Here is a 23,130-nt window from a genome sequence, read left to right on the forward strand (position 1 = left end):
AAAGAGCATACTGGAAAGAAGAAATTCAAGAAAATTTCCCTGACCTAAAGGACAAGTATCCCCTGGCTTGGCCTAACCCATGGGGCATACAAAGGTAGAAAGTTCAGCCTGCCTAGATCTCTCACCTTAGAAAGGCAGAAATGGCCTTCAATGCCTCAGCAGCCACCTCCAACACAGGGCTGCTTACTGCTTCTTGGAGAGCACGGCCAGCATCTCTACATATGGCTGAGCTTGTGAACAGCTTGATCTCCTCTGGCTGCCTGAGAAATGATAAATTAATAACAAATAAGTGAATATCTATCACTGATGCCACCAGGAATAAATACTTCTTTCCATCTCCAGTCTGGCCCCTACAGGCCTGATACCCCATCACTTTGCTCACCGAGTCAGGATTTCAGCAAAAAGCAGCAGGCCCTGCTTATGTAGCTCTGTGTTGTTCGTCTTCAGGCTTCCCTGTAGACTCCTCACCACTGACTCGATCCCTATCTCAAAATGACATGGCAGAGGCCAGGGATCAGGGCTTGGTAGTTCCTTCACTGCCTGCCCAGGAAAAGTGAGAGGCTCTGGACAGCACACATTTGCTTGTGTCCTCTCATGGAGGAGTCCTGACAAGATCAAACTGATGGGATAGGACTGTGAGATCTTTGAGGGCAGGCACTTATCTGATTCATCTCTGTCTCCCTGAAACCCAGCATAAGCCATAGCACAAGCCCTTGAACTCAAGGTATTTAGTAAATGCCTACTGACAGAGTTGTGCCTTTTCCATTAGTCACACTCCTGTTTCTTCTCAAAGAATCAGGTCAGACCTCCACTCCTCCCGGAAGCCTTTCCTAATCCACTCACGTAGAGCTATGGACCTCCGCTGAGCTCCCACACCTCCTATACTTCACTCTAGCAGAGCTCCAGTTGGTTCATTTGCATCTCTCTCCCCTTCTAGAGGACAGGGACTACATTATAAATGTGGTCTCATCCTGGTGCCTGACACAGAACAGGAACACAGAATATAAAATGAATGACTGAATGTGCCCAGTCTAAAAATCCAGACATGATATAAAAAGTCCCAGACCAAAAAAGTATCACCAGGAAGGAAGAGGATGGGACAGTTTCAAGAAACCATGAAAGAGGGCAGCCCCGGGTGGCTCAGCGGTTTAGCGTTGCCTTCAGCCCAGGGCATGATCTTGGAGACCCAGGATGGAGTCCAGCGTCAGGCTCCCTGCATGGAGCCTGCTCCTCCCTCTACCTGTGTCTCTGCCTCTCTCTTTCTGCATGTGTGTGTCATAAATAAATAAAATCTTTAAAAAAAAAAAAAGAAACCATGAAAGAATGAATCAGCTAAACTTAGGGACTAACTAGACAGACACATATCTGGGGGACAGGAAAAGCCCAAGTCCAAGGCCAGTAAAATTGTTCTTAAGGTACAGCAGGAATTCATTCAGGGGCTAAAAGGAATACCTTTCTCTTGCCAAACATACATATGTCTGCTAATCAGTGAAGGGAGCTGTCTGGATATCACTGCTTGCATATGGAAACTGATGAGTTTGGGCTGATGGAAATGACCAGACCCAGTACTCCTCTCCAAGGTGCAGGCTAGTCCCCCATCATTCCTACTGATGCCCAGCTTCAAAGTACTGACCACCCTAGGGGTGTGGGGTAGCTTGGTCAATTAAGTATCTGACTCTTGATCTCAGCTCAGGTCTTGATCTCAGGGTCATGAGTTCAAGTCCCACATTGAGCTCCATGTTGGGCATGTGGCCTACTTAAAAAGAAAAAAAAAAAGGTTGACCACCACCCTACTCAGAGCTAGTGTAGGATTCCCACTACCAACCATACACCGTGTGGCACTTGGAAAAGAAGAGTGGCTCTTCTGCCAGGAGTATCAGGCAATTGTAGCTGGACCAGACAAGCACTTCACTGGAAGAGGACAGGTGCTCAAAGAGGAACTCTGGCCAGGAGAGGGGAGAAAACAATAAATGACAGTTGTATGACTATGATCTCTTCACTAAAGCTAGGGCCTTGGATTTATTCAGCATCTCACACCTTTACTTCATCTCTTTACGCACCCTCTCCATGAGATGTGATCATGAATTCACAGATAAACCTGGAAAATAACCTCGGGGTATGGTCTAACCTCATCTTTTTAACAGTTGAGGAAATTGAGACCCAGAAAAAGGTATTGCTAGTGGTAGAGGTGAGACTGGAACCGAGGTCTCTTAATTCCAGGATGCAGAGAGAGGTTTTTAGAGCCAGAGAGGCTGACTGCATATCCCTTCTCTGCCAGTGACTAGCCTTGTAAATTTACACCAGTTAGTTTCCTTCTCTGATCCTCAATTTCCTTATCCACAAAACAGCCAAGTTGAGGACCTAAATGTGGCAATGCTGACAGCGCACCTTAGGGTATATTTCCTGGTCATAACAAGTCATGAGAAACATTAGTTCCCTTTGTCTTCCTGGTCCACAGGTCTTTCTATCACTCCATACTAGGTGTTATCCCTATCAGTAACAGATTGCTCACGGTCATCTAAGAGAGCTGTAGCAAAAAGATTCACTTGATGAGGCCTACTTCCCAGACTCTGTCCTATACAACTGAGCCTGCCATCAACCCATCTCTCCAGTACACATTATCAAAGGACCCCAATATGATTGTTGCTGCTGTGACTCCAGGGTCTCCAGTCAGAACTCTGGGGTCCTCAGAGGAAAAGATTAAAAGGAGCTCCCTACCTGGAATGTCCGCATGGATGAAGGCCGGGGCATGCTTCACTGGGGAGTGGACAAGCACCGCAGTTATACAGTGGGCACTGGCCACCTGCAGAGTCTCATCTCTAGAGAGGAGAAGCTGGAGAAACAGGCAACAAAAAGTGCCACAGTCACAGCACTGATGGGTAGAAGGCGGCAGTCTGAGTGCCTCCTGCACTATCCAGCATAAGGCACAAGGCGGGTGCTCAGGGAGAGCACTTATGGATCATGGAAAGGGGTCTCTATAAAGAACCGCAGGTGGGAAACAACAAAAGAACACAACGACATCAAAGAACACTAAAACCATCACCACGAAGGGTTTGGGCCTTCATTGACAAAAGTACTTTCACAGCCCTCATCTGGTTTTGATGCTTGCAACAAACCTGAGAGGTAACAAGGGAAGGTTCTACTATGAGTCCCCTTTACAGACTGTGCTAAAAAGAACTAAAAATGCAGGCATGAGGCTGTTATCCTTAGAAAACCCCGTCTATAAAGTTGGTCACTGACTGGGTTTCAGATGTTGGGTTTCAGGAGGGCTCCTGCCACTACTAGAACCAATGGGAGTGACTCTCTGTGACTAAACTATTTGCACAAACAATGGTGTCTATGCTGAATACCTGTCATCTTTCTGGGAGTCTGAAACTTTGGTATGTGTTAGCCAGAAGGTGCTGACATGACCAGTCAGCCCCCAATAAAAATCTGGGGCACTGAGACTCTAATGGGCTTCCCTGCCAGGCACCATTTCATATGTTGCCACAATTCATTGCTGGAGGAATAAAGTGCATCCTTGTTTGACTCCACTAAGAGAGGATTCAGAATCTTGTGCCTTGTTTTCCCTTGAACTTTCCCTCTGCCGATTTTGTTCTGTATCTTTCACTGAAATAAATACTAGCCATGAATATGACTATCTACTAAACCTGTGAGTCCTCCTAAAGAATCACTGAACCTATGGGTGGTCTTGGGGACTCTCAACACACAGAGGAAGGAATTAAAGCTCAAGGAGGTTAAGTCACTTACTGCAGGCCACACAGCTAATGAGTGGCAAAGCTAAGGCAGAAACCCAGGTCAGCCACGTCCAAATCTAGGAGTCTTCCTACAGCGGAGTTTTAGATCAGGTTTCTCCTCTACTCAAAATATTTCAATGAATTTCCATTGTACCCTGGATAACATCTAAACTCCTACTGGACACCTTACCTATTAGGAGTCCCATAACACTCTCAGAAATCAAGGAAAGGGTTAATGCAACTGAAGACTTTAAGTGTAGGAGAAACTAGCCTCCTGTGGGAAAACGGCGAGTAGATATATATCATGAGACAAAAGAGAGTGTGCCTGGTTTTAAAGTTTCAGAGGAAAAGGACTAAGTCCCAATCATATCTGATAGAAATGCATCTGAGGACTGCAAACTTAAACCATCTCAGTCATCTTAGACTTAAAAATGGACACATAATTGACTAGTCTTCTGTTAATATGTAAAGGAGTTTCTAGATAATCTTAATCTTTAATGTGTTCTCTTTATATAGAAAATGACATGTAGGGGATCCCTGGGTGGCGCAGCGGTTTGGCGCCTGCCTTTGACCCAGGGCGCGATCCTGGAGACCCGGGATCGAATCCCACGTCGGGCTCCCGGTGCATGGAGCCTGCTTCTCCCTCTGCCTGTGTCTCTGCCTCTCTCTCTCTCTCTCTCTGTGACTATCATAAATAAATAAAAAAAAAATTAAAAAAAAAAAAGAAAATGACATGTATTTCAAGATGCTATTGATGTAAGGCAAACCATTATTTTATATGCCACTAGGGAAAAAGAGCTATAATTAAACTATGACACACCGTTGATGATAAAATGTCTCCCAATTTCAGAGCTGCTAAAATGTGAAAAAAATGTCTCTTACAAAAATGATATTCAATCCTTAAGCAAAACAATGATTCTGGTTAAAAGTACATACTCCTCATTGTGTTGAGAAAGAAACACTCCAATTCTACTTTTCCATTAAAAACAAAATTATGAAAACTTATCTTTAAAAAAAGTCCTAATTATTTACCATGACCCATCAGGACCTGCATGATATTCCCTCTAGACTCATCTCCTGCCCCTTCACATCATACCCACCATCCATCCCATTGGTCTCCGTCTGCTTTTAGAACATATCAACTATCCCCCTGAGGTATAACTAACCACTGGCTTACTTTAATTCTTCAAGTGTCAGCTCAAGCATCAACCCTTCAGAGGCCCTGCCTGACCACCCAACCTGTAGCTGGCCTTCCTCACTATCTCATCTCCTATTTCCTTTGTAGCAAAACAAGAATTACCTTGCTTGCTCACTTACTCGTTCATTACCTGCCTTCCCCACTAGACTGTGCAAAGACATGGAACTCATCTGTTTACATACCATGATATTCCCAGTGCCTAACATAGTGACTGACATATCACATTAGTGCTCAGTGTATATCTGACTAAATGAATGAATCAACACTGCAACAGCAGGGACACAAACATTGACATTATATTCCCAGGGACCTGAATTTTGGAAGAGTAAGTTGATTATCAGCCAAAGACAGGAAGGAATAACATTAGACTCTGACAAAAATGCCAGAATAGAGGTAAAGGGATACATATTTTGGTATTTTGTTCATTCTGAATTTTTTGCATTAACTTTGATTTTTTTCAAAAAATTGTATTAAAATACTAGCTATCTTGATTGCTGAGTTTTTTAGCATTCCCTTATATTTTGCACCAAAGGCAAGTGCCTCCCTCATCTAACCCTAGCCCCAATCTTGCTGGTTGCTGTTGTAAAATAATACATTGACCATCCAAAATTGTCAAGAGAACAGTCTCCATATATGAATGGAGGCTAGGACCCCTAAACCAAGACTCCTATCTCTATAAAGTCATGTCCCCCTAGGAAAGTGCTCTCTAATCTCTGTCCCTGCCACCATTATGCTGCCTTGGTGCACTGTGAGGACACAAGACCTTGTGTCCTGCTGAGCCTGGGATCAAATGTTCTAATTAGATGTTACCATGGACTCCAGGATGGCAGCAACAAAATGAGCACAGAAAAGAACCCAATATGAGGTTTTCTGGCTCAGACATACAGGACTTGCTCTTCAGAGTTCACAGGCCCTGCATGGATATTTCTAGAGGCATCCCAAGGAAACAAGGAGGAGCGGTTTACACTGGCTTTTTAATACCTACCTTATCTATCCCCAACTCTCCCTTTCCCACTTCTGATTAGGGTTCCTCCTCTTTCCTACAGAAGAAGTGCCACAATCTGGTCAATCAATGATATCCCCAAAGCAGATGAGAATAAATAGTTCTGCCAAGCCCTGTGCTGAACACTGCAGAGAGATCCAGCCAGACTCAGGTCTTGTCCTAAAGAAACTCTAAATAGATCAACCATAATATGAAGTAAGCACTGTGACATAAGGCACTTTCTACCTAAAGGAACCAAGAGGACAGGGAACCCTATCGACCTGGAAGGATCAAGAGACAAAGGAGAGGAGAAAAGGCTTTAAAGGCAAAGGGGAAGAACACCCACACAGGCACAGAAACAGGCTGTCCTAGTACACGCAAGGCCAGGGAGAAGTTACATATGGCTGGAGCACTGCGTTGTGGGGTGGAAGAGATAGGCTAATAAGGCTGAAGGGGTAAGCAGGATCCAGAGAAAGAGGGCTCTAGGTACCAAGCTAAGAAGCTTGAGTTTTATCCCTAAAACTACTGAGACAGCATTGTTTCTGTCACTGCCTGTATTCTGCATTATCAGCCAGCCTAGACATTAAGAAGATGTGTATCTGAGGGTTCACAACTGAAATAAAACCTACAATTGACCCCTGAGTAGTATGGGTCTGAACTGCACAGGTCCACTTACACATGGATTTTTTTCAATAAATATAGTACAGAACTATAAATATTTTCTACTCCTTATGACTATCTTAATAACACTTTCCTCGGGATCCCTGGGTGGCGCAGTGGTTTAGCGCCTGCCTTTGGCCCAGGGCGCGATCGAATCCCACGTCGGGCTCCCGGTGCATGGAGCCTGCTTCTCCCTCTGCCTATGTCTCTGCCTCTCTCTCTCTCTCTCTCTCTCTCTGTGTGTGACTATCATAAATAAATTTTAAAAAAAATAACACTTTCCTCTAGCTTACTTTAAGAATACACTATATAGGGCAGCCCGGGTGGCTTAACAGTTTAGCGCCACCTTCAGTCCAGGGCATGATCCTGGAGACCAGGGATCGAGTCCCCACATCGGGCTCCCTGCATGGAGCCCGATGTGGGGACTCGATCCAACAGCCTGGGATCAGGATCTGAGCCGAAGGCAGGCGCCCAACTGCTGAGCCACCCAGGCGTCCCAAATAAATAAAATCTTAAAAAAAAAAAAAAAGAATACAGTATATAATACATATAATATACAAAATTTGTGTTAACTGACCGCTTATGTTATCAGTAAGGATTCTGGTCAACAGGGTGCTATTAGTAGTTACATTTTGGAGGAGTTTAAAATTATATGCAGATTTTCAACTGCACCGGGGTCAGTGCCCCAAGCCCTGCATTGACCCCTTGGGTCAACTGTATTTTCAGTACTCTAATAGCACATTATTTGGACCAGTAAGAAAATACCTTGGAAATCTTAGGTAGGAGTGATACAAGGTCCAGGAACCATTTGGGCTCCCTTGTTATTGAATCTAGAGACCAGGAATCACAAGACAATCACCTTTTTGAGCACCAAAGGCAATGAGGTCTTTCCTGGTGTTCCCTCAACACCCTCAGTACTTTCTGCCAGTGCAGACTTGTTCATGATTAGAGACACAAAGAGATCATACTTCAGCAACTGCCTCAGCAAACCTAGGAAAACAAAAGGGTCAGGAGGTGAGGCAAAAGGAGTATAGGCACAAGAGTATACCCAAGGTAGCCCCTAATACATCCTCTGGAAACTTCTTCATGTCTCCTTAGACATCCCTGAGTGTGTGTGTGTGTGTGTGTGTGTGTGTAAGATTTTACTTACTTACTTATTTGAGAAAGCACAAAGCAGGGGCAGAGGGAGAGGAAGAAGCTGACTCCCTGCTGAGCAGGAAGCCAATAAGGCCCAATCTAGGATCCTGAGATCATGAACTGAGCAGAAAGCAGATGGTTAACCAACTGAGCCACCCACACACCCAAAGGCAACATTCTTAAGATGTCACACCAACTCTAGGCATCTGTCACAGTTTGTGCATCTTATCTCCAGAACCCATGACTTCTACCTTACAAAGCAGCAAATTTCTCCACCATTAGAGAGCTAACAAGTGTTGAAGCAAAATATCAAAAGCTTTCTCTCTTTTCTCTCTGGTCCTATGTCTTACCCAAACAGTTGATCTGTAGCTCCTTTGTCTGGGCACCATCCAGGGTGGAAAGGAAGAGAGGACACAGCTTCTCCCGGAAATGGCCCGAAAGCATCTCAGCTGCCACTGGTGAGGAGTATAGCTTCCCATAGAGGTAACAGACAGAAGCTTGCACCCCCTCATTGGGATACACTAAACCTCTCAACAGATGCTCCATCAGATCACCTGTCCAGAAAACAACCAAGGGGCCATGGAAACCTCACAATGTCAACTGCTATATAAAACTCCAAACCATTGTGCCCAGTGGGGTAGTAATGATAATCCCTTATAATCCCCCATAATAAATGATTTCTGGGCACTTAATCAAAAGGGAAAACCAAGACTTAGAGAAGTTAAGTGATTTACCCTTGGGTAAATACTCTGTGAGATATTCATTTGCATTTTACTGATAGAAAAAAAGTACTTTTATATTCCAGAATTAATTCCTCCTTTCACCCAAAGGAGAGTTCAGAAGTAGGTACTTAATTAGTTTGAGTTAACATAATGAACAAAAATAGCTCAAGACCAGAGTCAAGAAATACTTTTTTCAAGTTGGCCAACATAGAGCACATCTTGCAGACAGGAAAACTAAAGCCTAAAGAAGGAAAGTAATGACTTCCCAGGTGTGTATAGTGAATGGATCACCCAGATACAAGTGTGATCAAAGCAGGTAAAGGGTAGTAGCAGCTTTTCCCCAGAGGTCACTCACTGTGCTCCATTACAAGCTTGTCTGCCAGGAGAGGGATGGCATCCACCAACTTGCCGAGAAGGGTCAGGGTGGCCAGGCTGCCTCTCATGGAGGGCATGTTACACAGCTATAGAAAGTGAATACACTCCATTCTATAAATTAGGATCAGGACAGATTCCCCCACCGAAATGCATCTTCCTCTATCCACACCAAAGCCTATACTGTATACGTCTCTCAACGCAATCAGTAATCAGCCCCTTTAACTAAGTGTCTATCTCCCCTATTGGACTGGGAAGACCTCCAGGAAAGGGGCTGAGTCCAATTCCTCTCAGAGTGCTCAGTACCTCTCTCAGTACATGACTGTTAAACTGAACTAAAATTAGTATATTTTGTCTTGTACAGAGCCTGAAATTGCAGGGTGAAAGTTGGGAACATCATAAAGACAAAATTCTGGCTCAGTACAGAAAAAAAAAAAGTATTATCATTATCATAGCTATTATTGAACACTCTATTTGCCAGGCCCTATGCTTGATGGTTTACAGGGAGAGTTGATAGTATATATTTCTCCCGTTCTAGTGACTAGCTATAGCATCTTAAGTAAGACTCTTAACTCCCCTGGTGGGAAATAATAATAGCATCAACTTCATATGGTTGTTAGGACTAAATGAGATACTGCAAGTAAACCACCTAACAATGCCTTGCATATAGAAAGTGCTCTAAAGGGTTAAGTGGTATCATCATAATGACAAGTATGGATATACATATAATTGTATATAATTATGAATTCAATCTGGTGTATAATCATATGGAGAATAATAATAATGAAATTATAATTTAGTATAATTTTTTAAATTTATTCATGATAGACACAGAGAGAGAGAGAGAGAGAGAAAAGGCAGAGGCACAGGAGGAGAGAGAAGCAGGCTCCATGCCGGGAGCCCGACTCAGGACTTGATCCCAGGACTCCAAGATCATGCCCTGGGCCAAAGGCAGGCGCCAAACCGCTGAGCCACCCAGAGATCCCAGTATAATTTATAATTACATGTTGTTCTTGGGGTTAGATGAGCATCTGTCTTCCTTTTGCAAAAAAATAAAAAATAAAAAGTGATTCTGATATTATTCCTAAATCTTAAACACAATGCAAGTTGCTTGTTGAATTTGTGTTTTTGACTATCTTGAAGAAGGCAGGTTAACTACTCAGTGCTCACCTTAGATGCTGATAAAAGCAAATAAATTCAGTATAAAATATTGTATACAACTCCAGCCAAAAAAAACACCAAGCCAAGACATAGTAAACAGATTTCCTTGATAAATTGATCAGGGAAATCTGTGTTGTACTTACAAAAGTATAGAAAATAGCCATGGAGGGGCAGCCTGAGTGGCTCAGCGGTTTAGTGCCACCTTCAGCCCAGGGCGTGATCCTGGAGACCCGGGATCGAGTCCCATGTCAGGCTCCCTGCATAGAGCCTGCTTCTCCCTCTGCCTGTGTCTCTGCCTCTCTCTGTGTCTCTCATGAATAAATAAAATTTAAAAATTTAAAATAAAAAAATAAAATAGCCATGGGATAATTATGTTTATGTCAGCACACAGAGGTAGCATTTGGAAGGTTGAAGGAGGAAGGAGAGAAGCTATAAAAGTAATGGAGTAGCATCAGAAAACCCAGGCCCTACCTCTGGCTCTGCCACTGACTCAGTGACCTCAGGCAGGTCCCTTTCTCTCTCTGTATTTCAATCTCCCCGCCTATCCATCCAAAGAGGGGTGGGCCCAGCTCTGATATCTGAAGATTCTGAGGGGTACTCAAGAACCCACAACTATTTACTGACCTCTTTGTGGCACTCATCCAGCAGGCAATGGATGGTCTGCTCTAACTTCAGCTGAGTTGTAAGCTGGATAAGGACTGAGCAGATACAGTAGCATTACTAATCAGAAGACAACCCCTGGCCCATATTTCACCTTTCATAGCCCTTCTACTCAAAGCCATTTTCTTGTGGTATAGTCTTTTCTATCTCAATTGTGTAAATATCAAAACCAAAGGATTTCTGGCTTCTTCGTTGTTTTATATCAGTGGCTCACAATTAGGCTGCACATTAGAATCACCTAGGAATTTTAAAAAAAATACTAATGCTCAACTCCCACTCTAGACCAATCAAATCAGAATCTCTAGAGAAAAAGCCTAAGCATTTAGACATTTTTAAAGCTACTTGGAAAAAGAAAAAAGAAAAAAATAAAGCTACTTGGGTAAGTCTACTGGGAAACTAAGGTTGAAAATTATTTTATATTATCTCTACTTTTTTTCCTCCTCACAATTTGCTCCTTCATATACTAGAAAACAGAATTATGGGTGAGTTCCCGTGCCAATAATTGCCTATATTATCTCTCAACCCCAAACTCATCCTTGTATACAATCATTTGTGATGCTTCTGCTGGTATGTTTGAGGAGCGGTAAAGAGGCTGGCTCTGCAAGTCTGGGAAAAGCTACAAAATAGATTCAGCTGCTGCTGCAGGAAGACTGCCACTTCCAAGGTAAAGAAGTACTCTAAAATGATAGAAACATGAAGAAGGCAAGCAGGAAACAGTGGGAAAGAAGCAAGTCCTGCTTCTCTCTCTGGCTTTGCAGTCTCTACCAAGTACCTACCACCTCAGTAAAGTTATTGGGGTCTGATGAAGGTGTCCAAGTTACACTGGCACCATCCAGAGGTGGATGGCTTTAGGATTATAGCCCCACTCAAAAGTGGCTAAATGGCGAAGGGAAATCTCCCCATTCCTGCCAGTAGTCAGAACTTCAAGCGGTACATTTGTTTGTGCACATTATTTAGACTGAGAGACGGTCAGAAGTATATACAGTTTACGACCTGCTTATGACCTGTTACAGCTGCTGTGTGGTTGGATGGTCATGGATGGAGAGGCAGCCAAGCAGCATCTTCTCCTCAGAGAAAATTTATGTTTTAATAATTCCAACCTCCTTTTGTTTCCCCAGGTCTAAGGGTGGGAGCTGCTTTCTGAAATTGCTACCTCTGTGAAAACTTGGTGTTCTCTTTTTGCCTCCAGTTAGCCAGTTAACTATTCTTTAAAGTATTTTCCCATTGAAATAACTTGTGTGGTTTCTGATTCCTGAATAGACTCTGATACAATTCTTGCTCTTTCTGCAAGAATCCTCCTATCCCAATGCTCTTGTCTTCTTTCTCCTTGAGCCCTTTAAAGTTTATTGATTTATTTTAGTAATCTCTATACCCAACATGATGCTAGAATTCACAACCCCAAGATCAGGCACTCCACTCCTTGAGCCCTTTATAAGTAAACTGACACAGTTCCACAGCTTTTTTACCATCATCTATGTGCAGACAACTTCCAACCAACCAATGTGGATGGAATGAAAACAGAGTTTATACATGCCTTTCTAACAGTGTTTATCAGTTCTCATTATTTGCCACCCAATCTCTCCCCCCGACTGTAAACTCTTAGAGGGCAGGAACCATGTCTTACCTATCTATGCATTCCTAGTGTCTGATACCGTACATGGTACAGAATAGGTGCCTGAGAAAGAAGTGCATACTTAGTGATTGACAAGTGAGTCTTCTTGATCTGTTTCTAAAATGAGACATTTATTTCATCAAGGTCTCAAACAACTAGAGCTGCAATTCAGGCTAATATCCCCAGCTTCAAATGCTAGGTAAACAGAGTTTCACCTTACCTTCAATACAGAGGTCTGTAACACTCCCATCTTCCACATTGCATAATAGTTCTTGGAGCCAAGACAAGAGAGAGGGGGATGGTTCATAGTTAAAAGAGAAATCCACAAAGGCACGCTGTAAATTCTAGACTAATAGCAGCTTTAAGCAATGTCCCAGATAAATGCTATCCTCAACACCAAACACCTAGACTTTCAGTGACCAGAGCACTCTGGCTTTAAAAGGATAAAAACAGTCAATGTGGCACAGCATAAAAACTGAGTACTCTGGAGTCTCTAATAGACCTGGGGTAAAATTCCAGTTCTGCCAGTTGTTAGCTATGACTTCCCTTAGCCTTAGGGATCATCCTCTCCCCCTTAAAGGACTGTCTTGGCAGATAAAGCCTGAAAAGCCTCTAGCACAGTAAAGTACCCAATATGAGTTAGCTCCTCTTCCTCCCTGAAAGGGCTCTTTCCACAGGACATTATAATTGTATTAAAAGGGACCTTTTAATCCATCTCAGGCACAGGAAAGGGGAAGTAATTCAATCAGGGTCACACCAGGACAAGGGAGTCTAGTCTGGATCTTCTGATCCTGTTCAAAGACCAGAGTGGACTCTTTGAAAGATAGCACATTTCCCATATTCATATTCACACTTTTACTAACCTCTTGGGTGTAGTAAAGCCAGTTACCATACAATGCATCATGTGTCTTAGAAATGGGATCATTTCTTCATCATTATGACAAAACAATTTACTAATAAGTTAAACTGCTGCATGGCAAAAAAACTAAAGACCAAGACCATTTCTCCAAACCCAAATGTACATGCTATCCATGCAAAATTAATGACAAGTTTCCCCTTTAATCTTACCAAAAAGCATGCTTATGAAGTGGATACAGATTCTCTGGTCCCGAGCCACCAGCGGCATGACCAGGGAGGCATGCCTCAAGAGAGCATCTTGGAAGCAGAACAGCACATGCTTCTTACGCACCAACTTGAGGCAAATAAAATAATATTCAGTAGCAAGCAAGTCTCAGCCATTCTGAACCCAAACAAATAATCTCTAAATATAATCACAAGATGATATTGGAAGGTTCATCTAAACTATGGTAAGGTCATAATCCCTGAAGAGACTATAGGAAAGGGCATCATTTACACTCAGGAATCCATGTATTTACACAGAGGATTATACATGAGCTAAGATTTCTACTACCCTATATTTACTTTACTATTCACAAATCACTCTTTTGTCTGCTAGCTCATTTAAACCTAACAAGTTGGCAAAAATAGGTATTATTGTCACTACTTTACAGATGAGAAAACAGAGGCCCAGAGACATTCCTAAGGACTCAAATCTGTCTCCAACCAGCTCTTGTCCAAGGTTAGTACCCTTTCCACTTCAACAGTCCAAGAGAGTAATTCTGGAAACCCTGCATGAGCCTCAAAGAGGTCAGTCGAGGGGATCCCTGGGTGGCTCAGCAGTTTGGCGCCTGCCTTTGGCCCGGGGCGCAATCCTGGAATCGGGTCCCGCGTTGGGCTCCCAGCATGGAGCCTGCCTCTCCCTCTGCCTGTGACTCTACCTCGCTCTCTCTCTCTCTCTGTCTATCATGAATAAATAAATAAATCTTTAAAAAAAAAAAAAAGAGGTCAGTAGAGAAATGCGTCCTTCCATTCAACATGGACATAAGTCTTCACAGTCAATTTACTTCCCAGTACAGGGAACTGGGTAGTAGCTGTGTAAAGTGCTCAAGAGAGTAGCAAAAGTTTGATTTAAAAAAGGGCAGGGGAGGGGGAATGCACCAAGGATACAGCAGGAGCATGGGTACAACTAACTACATCACCCTTTCAACTGGGGAGAGCTGAAGCTAAAAAAAAAAGTGCATTCAATAAAAGATGAAGGTACATTTCCTGTTGCCTGTAACCTGTGTGATTTCAAATCTCATGTATTCCTTCACCAGTTCCTCCCACATAATACATTAAGCTAGTGATCTAAATGAGTTACTCAAAAAATTTCGATGACTCACTTTCACCCATCAGATTACGTCCAAGCTCTTTAGCTTGGATTCAAACTCTTGGAGGAACTCATCTTAACCTGGCTTTTCAATCTCACTTCCCTCAACTTCCATTCGAACACTCTGATTACTTCCCCAAACCCATCCTTGCTAATACTTAGTTCCTGGCATAAGCTCCCCCATCTCCTCTGGTCTAAATATTAAATATCACTCATTTTCTCAAGCCTAATTCACATGCTTCCTCTTCTAAAAAAAACCTTTTCACAATCAATTTCCCTCCCTATCCCAGCAGCAGTTGACCACAAATATGTCTATTTACTAAATTCCCAGTAATTTTTAGCCTTCTCATTTTCTCCCCCACATCAATGTTATTTCTTTCTGTATCTCTGACTCACTATCCAAGAAGGGCAGCCTCAGAACTTCTGGCCTGAGTGAAATCTCAAGTATAGTCAGCTAGCCAGCAGTTCTCAGAGCATAGCCTAGGAACCCCCGACGGTGCCCAAAATCCTTACAGAGAATACAAAAGATCAAAACCACTTTCATATAATACTAAGATGTGTTTTTTTTTTAATTTTTATTTATTTATGATAGTCACAGAGAGATAGAGAGAGAGGCAGAGACACAGGCAGAGGGAGAAGCAGGCTCCATGCACCGGGAGCCCGACGTGGGATTCAATCCCAGGTCTCCAGGATCGCACCCTGGGCCAAAGGCAGGCGCCAAACCACTGCGCCACCCAGGGATCCCTAAGATGTGGTTTGTTATTTTCACTCTTTTTCTTTCACAAGTGTACAGTGAAATTTTCCAAAGATTACACAAGCAGTATACAACCAATGAAATGCAGAAATATATGAGAATCCAGCTATCTTAAGTTAGACATTAAAGAGACTTGCCAAAAATATAAAACAAAGCCATTCCTTTCCCCATCTTTTTGGTTTTGGAAAATATCATTATTCTTATTTAAATTACTTATGCCACAGAACTGTACGCTTAAAATGGTAGATTTTACATCATGAGTATTTCGCCACAATAAAACCAATTATGCTAATATGTAATCGACTTACTACTATTCTTAAAGTAGTATTTTGAAATTGTTTTCACTTCTAATACAGTAAACATCAGTGGATACGACCCACATAAAAGAAGCTCTTTGGGATCCTCAACACATTTTACAAGTGTAAAGGCACCCTGAGAATAAAAAAACTTGAGAACCATTGATCTAGCCCATTCCCTCTCCCTCCAAGGCAGGAATTCCCTTCCCACGAATCTGAGAGGAAAGAGATCCCCCGCACTTTTCTTGGATGCTTCCGCGGACAAGAAGTTCATTACAACGGTGGGTAGGCAGTGAGGAAAAAAGGCATCCCATTTTCCAGCCAGCTCTGCTTATGAGAAAGGTCTGCCCCTCTTCACCCCACACTGCCTGGCTTTAACTTCACGTGTCATCTCTGCCATCGCAGAGCCCAAGGCACACTTACACCCTCAGAAGTCTGAAGAGAATGAGGAGCCTCCCCGGCGCGAGTACCCGGCCGTGGGCCGAGCCAAGGCTAAATCCTGGAGAAATGGCAGGGCAGCCATAGAGAAGGGAAGGGGAGGAGGGCATGCGTGCCAGTGAGTCCCGGAGGGGTGGGGGGCTTGGGGTGGGCATGAATAGGCCTAGCTGAGGCACAGAACCAGGCGCAGAGGCCAGTCTGCAAAGGGCTACTCTGCTCGGGGCGGGGCGGCCTGCGGGGTAAACCGAGGCTGAGGTGGAGTCGCAAAGGCGGCAGCTGTGTCCTGGCGAGGGAGCAGGCCCGTTCAGGGGGTAGATTTAACGAAGCGAGTGGGCCCGGTTTAGGAAAGGTGCGTCTGGTTCGAGGGAGTTGGTCTGGGGAGGGAAGGCCCAGTTTGGTGGGGGGAAATACCGGGGCCCCATTCGCACCGATACGCAGGGCTCCGGCAGCAGCTCCAGCATGCAGGCCAGACAGAGGCGCGGGGGCACGGGCAGCAGCCAGCACGGGTCATGCCGGTAATGAGCCCTTTCGAAGAGCAGCGCCGTCTCCTCGTCCCTTCCGGGCCCGGGAGGGCCTCGGGCCGCGTCCCTCACAGCCATGCCTTCCCCGGGAACTCCACCGCCACAGCACCAGCACCGTTTCCCGCGCAGCGTGTGCGCAAGCGCACTGGGGAGACCGCCCTCCGCCACGCGCCGGAGGGAAAAGCGAGGTAATGCGCCTGCGCAACCCCAATCTCCTGCAAGCAGCCCCCCCACGAAGGCGGCCGAAGCGCGCCGGCGAGGACTGGCGGGTGTCTGCCCAGGACAAGGCAGTTTGCTGAGGGAGTCCTGCTCCGTGGGAAGCTTGTTGCTCCCTCTTCTTCTGCCCCTTCCCCCTCATGCGTTCTCGCACTTGATCTATCTCAAATAAATAAATAAAATCTTTAGGGGGGGCGCCTGGGTGGCTCAGTCAGTTAAGACCGCAAGAGTTCGCCTTCACCGCTCTGTAGGTTGAAAAATATTTATAATGGAGCTATCATTAAGCTTGAGAAAGGAAAGAAAGGGAGTAACTCGACTATCAAAAAATTAAACGATCTCAAGGATCTAAAAGCTGTATTATTTTAAATTTACGTGACCCCTTTCTCGAAGAGTCTAAGACGTTTCCCATTAGATATCCTCTCACAGAGGGCTGCAGGACACTTGAAGCTTTGTGAGCAGCAAAGAACACTGCAGAAGAAAAGATTGTCTACTGTTAGACCTATTAGCTGTAAAAGTCTATCAATCTACAGGGACTTATTTAGCACCAGGGTGTCCAGCAAATGGCTAATGGTGATGGGGGTAAGTTCAGGAGGTGTTTTCTACATTCAGAAGCAGTATGACAGCACAAAAAATTATTTCCATGGCAAAATAGTTCAGAAAACAATGGTTTATTGTGCAGTGTAGCATTATGAAGTAATGTTTGAGATAAATAGGTATTAACACGGACAAGTTCTTATTAAAATACTGTGCACAAAAGATGCGGAATTATGTATACAAGTTTGTGAAATAAACAAGCAAAAACATTTATTCAACACATCTTAAGTACATTATAGCAGTAATACATAGTCAACGAAGGCAATGAGAAAAAAATATATATTTTGATATATTTTATTTTAGTCTATAGATTTTTACAACAGTAACATACAAAAGTTTGTAAACTGCTTCTCCCAAAAGAAAAATATATCATGTACATTTCCATATCATTAAATATTATCCTGTATATTCTTTTTTTTTAAGATTTATTTATTTATTTATGATAGACACAGAGAGAGAGAGGCAGAGACACAGGCAGAGGGAGAAGCAGGCTCCATGCCAGGAGCCCAACGCGGGACTCGATCCCGGGACCCCAGGATCACGCCCTGGGCCAAAGGCAGGCGCCAAACCGCTGAGCCACCCAGGGATCCCCCTATCCTGTATATTCTTTAAAAGTACGTATCCTTTTTGACAAAGTTTTGAGCCAGGAACTGTGCTAGGAGTTAGAGGATTCAAAAGTGAGCAGGAGGGACTCCTGGGTGGCTCAGTGGTTGGGCATCTGCCTTAGACTCAGGGTATAATCCCGGAGGCTAGGATTGAGTCCCACATCAGGCTCCCTGAGAGAAGCCTGCGTCTCCCTCTGCCTGTGTCTTTATCTCTCCCTGTGTGTCTCTCATGAATAAATAAATTTAAAAAAAATTTTTAATGAGCAAGAGACCATTCTTGTCCTCAAGTTCAGTCGAGGAGACAGATGAGCAAATTATTGCAATAGAGTATGTTTCTATTAGTTATCTATTGCTGGGTAACAAATTACTCCATGAGATAGGTTGAATGGTGACCTTCAAAAATATGTCTCCATGTCTGCTATGGATTGTGCCCTCCAAAATTCAAATGTTGAAACCCTAATGTCTAATGTGACTATATTTGGAGAGAGGGCCTTTAAAAGATATTTAAAGTTAAGAGGTCATAAGGGTGGAGTTCTAGTCCCATATGACTGGTGGTCTTATAAGAAGAGGGAGAGGGGCACCCAGCTGGCTAAGTCAGTAGAGCATGTGACTTTTGATCTCAGGGTTATGAGCTTGCCCCCCATATTGGGTGTAGAGATTACTTTAAAAATATTTTTTAAAAGGGGGGGCACTGGGAATCCCTGGGTGGCACAGCGGTTTGGCGTCTGCCTTTGGCCCAGGGCGCGATCCTGAAGACCCGGGATCGAATCCCACGTCGGGCTCCCGGTGCATGGAGCCTGCGTCTCCTTCTGCCTGTGTCTCTGCCTCTCTCTCTCTCTGTGTGACTATCATAAATAAATAAAAATGTATTTAAAAAAATAAAAGGGGAGCACTTATTCATTTAAGCTTCTGCCTTTAGCTCAGGTCATGATCCTAGGGTCCTGGGATTGAACCCCACGTCGGGCTCCTTGTTCAGTGGGGAGTCTGCTTCTCCCTCTCCCTCTGCCTGATACTACCCCTGCTTGTGTTCTCTCTGTGTCAAATAAAATCTTTTAAAGAGAGAGAGAGAAAGAAAGATCTCTCACATCAATTTCCATATACATGCACCAAGGAAAAGCCATGTGAAGAAAGTGTGAAGGCAACCATCTGCAAGCCAGGAAGAAAGTTCTTACCAGAAACTGAATCAACCAGAACCTTGATCTTGGGCTTCTAGTCTCCATAACTGTGAGAAAATAAATTTCTGTTATTTAAACCACCCAGTCCATAGTATTTTGTTGTAGCAGCCAGAACAGACTTATAAAATATCCTAATCCCCAGGATTTGTCCATGTTACCTTATTTTGAAAAGGATCTTTGCAGCTGTGATTAAGAATCTTGAGGGGAGGGGATCCCTGGGTGGCGCAGTGGTTTGGCGCCTGCCTTTGGCCCAGGGCACGATCCTGGAGACCCGGGATCGAATCCCACATCAGGCTCCCGGTGCATGGAGCCTGCTTCTCCCTCTGCCTATGTCTCTGCCTCTCTCTCTCTCTCTGTGACTATCATAAATAAATAAAAATTTAAAAAAATATTAGAAAAAGAATCTTGAGGGGAAATCATCCTGGAGTATACAGAGGACCCTAAATCCAATGACAAGTGTCTTAAGAAGAGACACACAGATTAAAAGAAAGAAGCAACGTGACCATGGAGGCGAGTGGAGTGATGGTGCCACAAGCCAACAAACACCTGCAATTCCCAGAAGCTGAAAAGAACCAGTAATGAATTGTCCTCTAGAACCTTTGGAGGGCCTTCTGACATCTTGATTTAATACTTCTGGCCTCCAGAAGTTGTTTTAGGCCATCAGGTTTATGGTAACTTGTTATAGTAGCCATAGAAAACTAATATGCCCCCCAAACTTAGCAGCTTAAAACAAGAAACATTGATTATCTCATAGTTTCTGTGCACCAGGAATCTGGACACAGCTTATCTAAGTGACCCTGGTTCAAAGTCTCTCACAAGGTTTTGGTTATCTCGAGACTCACTAAGGCTGAAGGATCTGCTTCCAAGCTCACTCATGTAATTGGTGGCAGGATTCATCTCTTCAAAGGCTAAGTGAGGTCCTCACTTTCTTGACAACTATTTTCCGGTGGCCTCAATTCCTTGCCATATATGCTTTTCCATTGGGGCAGTTAACAACATGGAGGATGGCTTCCCTCAGGAAGCAAGCAAAGGAACTAGAGAAATGACCAAGATGGAGTTACAGACTTTCTAACCTATTCTCAGAAGTGACATTCCATCATGTCTGCTGTATCGTAGCTGTCAGAAGCCAGGCACTAGATCCAATCTAGGCAAGGAGAGAATATACAAGGGCATGAATGCTGGGAGGTAGGGAGCATTGGAAGTCTTCTTAGAGGGCAGCCCAGGTGGCCCAGCGGTTTAGCGCCGCCTTCAGCCCAGGGCGTGATCCTGGAGACCCGGGATCGAGTCCCGCGACTAGCTCCCTTCATAGAGCCTGCTTCTCCCTCTGCCTGTGTCTCTGCCTCTGTGTCTCTCATGAATAAATAAATAAAAATTTAAAAAAAAAGGAAGTCCTCTTAGAGCCTACCTATCACAGTATAAATGCTGTAGTAGACGTAGGCATTAATTGCTATGGAAACACCTTTGCAGGCAGCAATGCATAGCAAGAAAAACATCAAAACAGTAACTAGGTAATAGGATTATGGATTACTTTTCCTTTTCTGAATTTTCTAAACTCTCTATGATGAGCATGTATGGGTTTTACAATGAGTTAATAGGAAAGTTAAATAAAAGGGAAGAAAAGAAGGGAGAAAGGAAAGGGGGAAGGGAGGATGGAGGAGAGGGAGGGAGAAAACCTGAATTAAATTCCCAATTCCAGCACTCACTGATCTGGACTCTGTGAATCTACTTCCACATGCTGAAGCCGCCTATGGGAATGTCATAAGACATAATGTCTTTTGGCTCAAAAGTTTCAGGCTTGATTAAAACAAATAATTGGGTCCAGGATGTCTCCCTGGTGAGACAGGCAAGACAACAAGTAATAATGGTTGACAGTGCTTGAGAAGTGGTAGGAGGGATGCTTTTTCCATGAAGTATGTTCATGGGCAGCAGAGTTCCAGCTGGGAAGATGCCCCGTGATCAGTTCCTTTCCTTGTGACTAAAAGACAGTGTCTAAGTGCAGATCGCCACCCCTCCTCACAAGCAGCTGAGGCTCAGTTTAAGTATCCCTACTTCAATCAGAATTATCTTGGACCAGGGCAAGACAGATCCATGATAGAAACCTCAGTAAATCTACTGTGGGGGGCTAGGGAAACATCTCCTTAACATGTTAAGGAGATGATGACATTGGGTTGACCCACATTCCCAAAACCTTCAATACCTTAGAATAGCTTCTACCCCACCCACAAAATATCTCAACCTCCAAAAGGGGACACTCAGAAAATATATGCCAGAAATATTAGAACCCCAACTGGGCCCAAATAATCAATTTTATTAGAAGCTTTTAGGGTGAGCAGACCATTCTTGTGCCTTCTCTTATGTGTTCTGAGGACCTTGGGCCTGTGGCCTACTTTCTAAAGCCATGCTGGAGCAGATAACATCTCCAATGCTTCACAAAACCAAACTTCTGGGGGGTCGATGCATTCTGTGGGGCTCCATTTAGGTTCTCAGGTTCCCCTTGACCCCGGAAGCTCTCTGTCTTAGGAAGAGTGGCCTCGGCAGAGTAGTGACCTGGTGGCTGAAGGTCTCTCTTCAGAGAAATATGGACTCCACTGCTGCCATCCCGTGTATGTTGGTCACCCAATTTGGGAAGCAGGGTAGGATCAGGATCCCTCAGGCTCAAGTTGGGAGCTGAGTGCCGAGGCTTGGCCAGGTGTGAGGAGCAGGATACCTTGTTTAGAAGGGTCATACTCAACCTTGCTGCAGCAGAGTGGAGACTATCTTTGAAGCTGGAGGTGTTTGTGAAACAGGAGGAAGGCTGTTGCCCAGCCTGGCTGCTCCTGGCAGCCTCCTGGCTTCCTCTTTTCCCATGTGTAGGTCGCTGACATTTGAGACTGGGGGGCTTAGGGGCCTCTTGGGATATGCGCTCCTTCCTCCAGTGGTCATGGCCCGTCCTGGGGTATGAGGTCCTCCCTCTGCAGGGAGCCATCTCTACCATCTGGGAGGCTCCTGGCCCGACCATTTTCCTGTCTCTGCTGTTCTCACTGGGCAGCTCTGGGCCACACCAGCTCCTAGACTGTGCTGCAGGCCTAGAGCTCCTCCTGGGAGCAGCAGCCTTGGCTCTAGGAGGAACCTCTTCCTGGACATCTAGTGGTTCTCTAGTGCCTCCTGGTGGCCTGACTCTCCCAGGCTTTTCAGAATGGATGGAAATGCCCATGGACTTACATTGGTGTGACCCACATTTCTCCAGAGCTGTGTCCTGGGTGGGAAGTTTTGGGCTTTTTCTTTCTGGGAGCTGAACTCTCTGGGATCTCTCAGTTGACTTAAGACCTGGCCTGAAGCCCCGGGCCTCACAATGTCTTTCCTGCTGCTGTTGGAGCTCACGGGCTGTGTATAATCCAGGGAACCTCACGCCAGCAAGGGGTAGTGGGCACGGTTCTAACAAGTTAAAGAGCAAATGGGACTCCAGGATCCTCTGGGGGAAGCCCCACTTCAGGTGTACAATCTTCCATCGCATGAGGGACTCCAGGAGGAGCTGTTGACTCTTTTTGAGGATTGGCCCCTTGGGCAGGACAGTGAGGACAGTGGGAGCACCCGCTAGAGCTGTGGCAGCTTGAGGGGCTTGGCCACATAAGACAGAGGAGCAGGCGGAGGGCAGGCCCAGGGGTGCAGCCAGAAATTCTCCAGATTGTAAGTTCTGGAGTTGCTGAGTCAGGCCAGCAGTCTTCCCTGGATCCACCACCCTTTTATCCTGTTTTTGGCTTCTCCAGGGTTCAGGTGGGGCCTGCTGGAAGGCTAGACTGACCCCCGCTCTATGCTTCTTGGCAGAGGCCATGCTCTGGCTGACCAAATGCTTTCCCTCCCCACTGGCTTGTAGGGAGAGTTGACTCCAACTGGGGAGAGGTTTCTTCTCAGGACAGAGAGCAGAGGTGTCTGGTGGTTCTTGTGCCATGGCCTCATGTCCGGAGCCAGTGATGGCTGGGGACCCCTCACCCTCCAAAGAGTCAACTAGGAGACTACCTTTAGCAGCATCTTTTTCTCTGACCTGCTCTTCGTTTCCTTCCCTTGGAATATGAGGACCTCCCGCCGCTGCCTCAGCTCTGCT

At 44.7% G+C, this 23,130-nt stretch overlaps 1 protein-coding gene across 1 annotated transcript in view; it reads right to left on the reverse strand.

The window, feature by feature from the left end:
• The window catches only part of MEI1 (meiotic double-stranded break formation protein 1), a 73,741-nt gene extending 57,128 nt beyond the window's left edge, over positions 1–16,613 (reverse strand). The window contains exons 1-11 of the mRNA XM_026017401.2: positions 16,367–16,613; positions 13,310–13,433; positions 12,462–12,512; positions 10,594–10,667; positions 8,792–8,897; positions 8,065–8,268; positions 7,437–7,567; positions 2,719–2,833; positions 1,826–1,942; positions 383–482; positions 126–260 (exon numbers count right to left, since the gene is read on the reverse strand). Coding sequence (XP_025873186.2) covers positions 126–260; positions 383–482; positions 1,826–1,942; positions 2,719–2,833; positions 7,437–7,567; positions 8,065–8,268; positions 8,792–8,897; positions 10,594–10,667; positions 12,462–12,512; positions 13,310–13,433; positions 16,367–16,537 — 1,328 coding nt within the window. The 5' untranslated portion in view covers positions 16,538–16,613. The remainder of the gene's footprint in view (positions 1–125; positions 261–382; positions 483–1,825; positions 1,943–2,718; positions 2,834–7,436; positions 7,568–8,064; positions 8,269–8,791; positions 8,898–10,593; positions 10,668–12,461; positions 12,513–13,309; positions 13,434–16,366) is intronic.
• Positions 16,614–23,130: the final 6,517 nt, after the last annotated feature.

Source organism: Vulpes vulpes, chromosome 16 (assembly GCF_048418805.1).
Source record: "Vulpes vulpes isolate BD-2025 chromosome 16, VulVul3, whole genome shotgun sequence".
In the NCBI taxonomy this organism is placed as follows: domain Eukaryota; kingdom Metazoa; phylum Chordata; class Mammalia; order Carnivora; family Canidae; genus Vulpes; species Vulpes vulpes.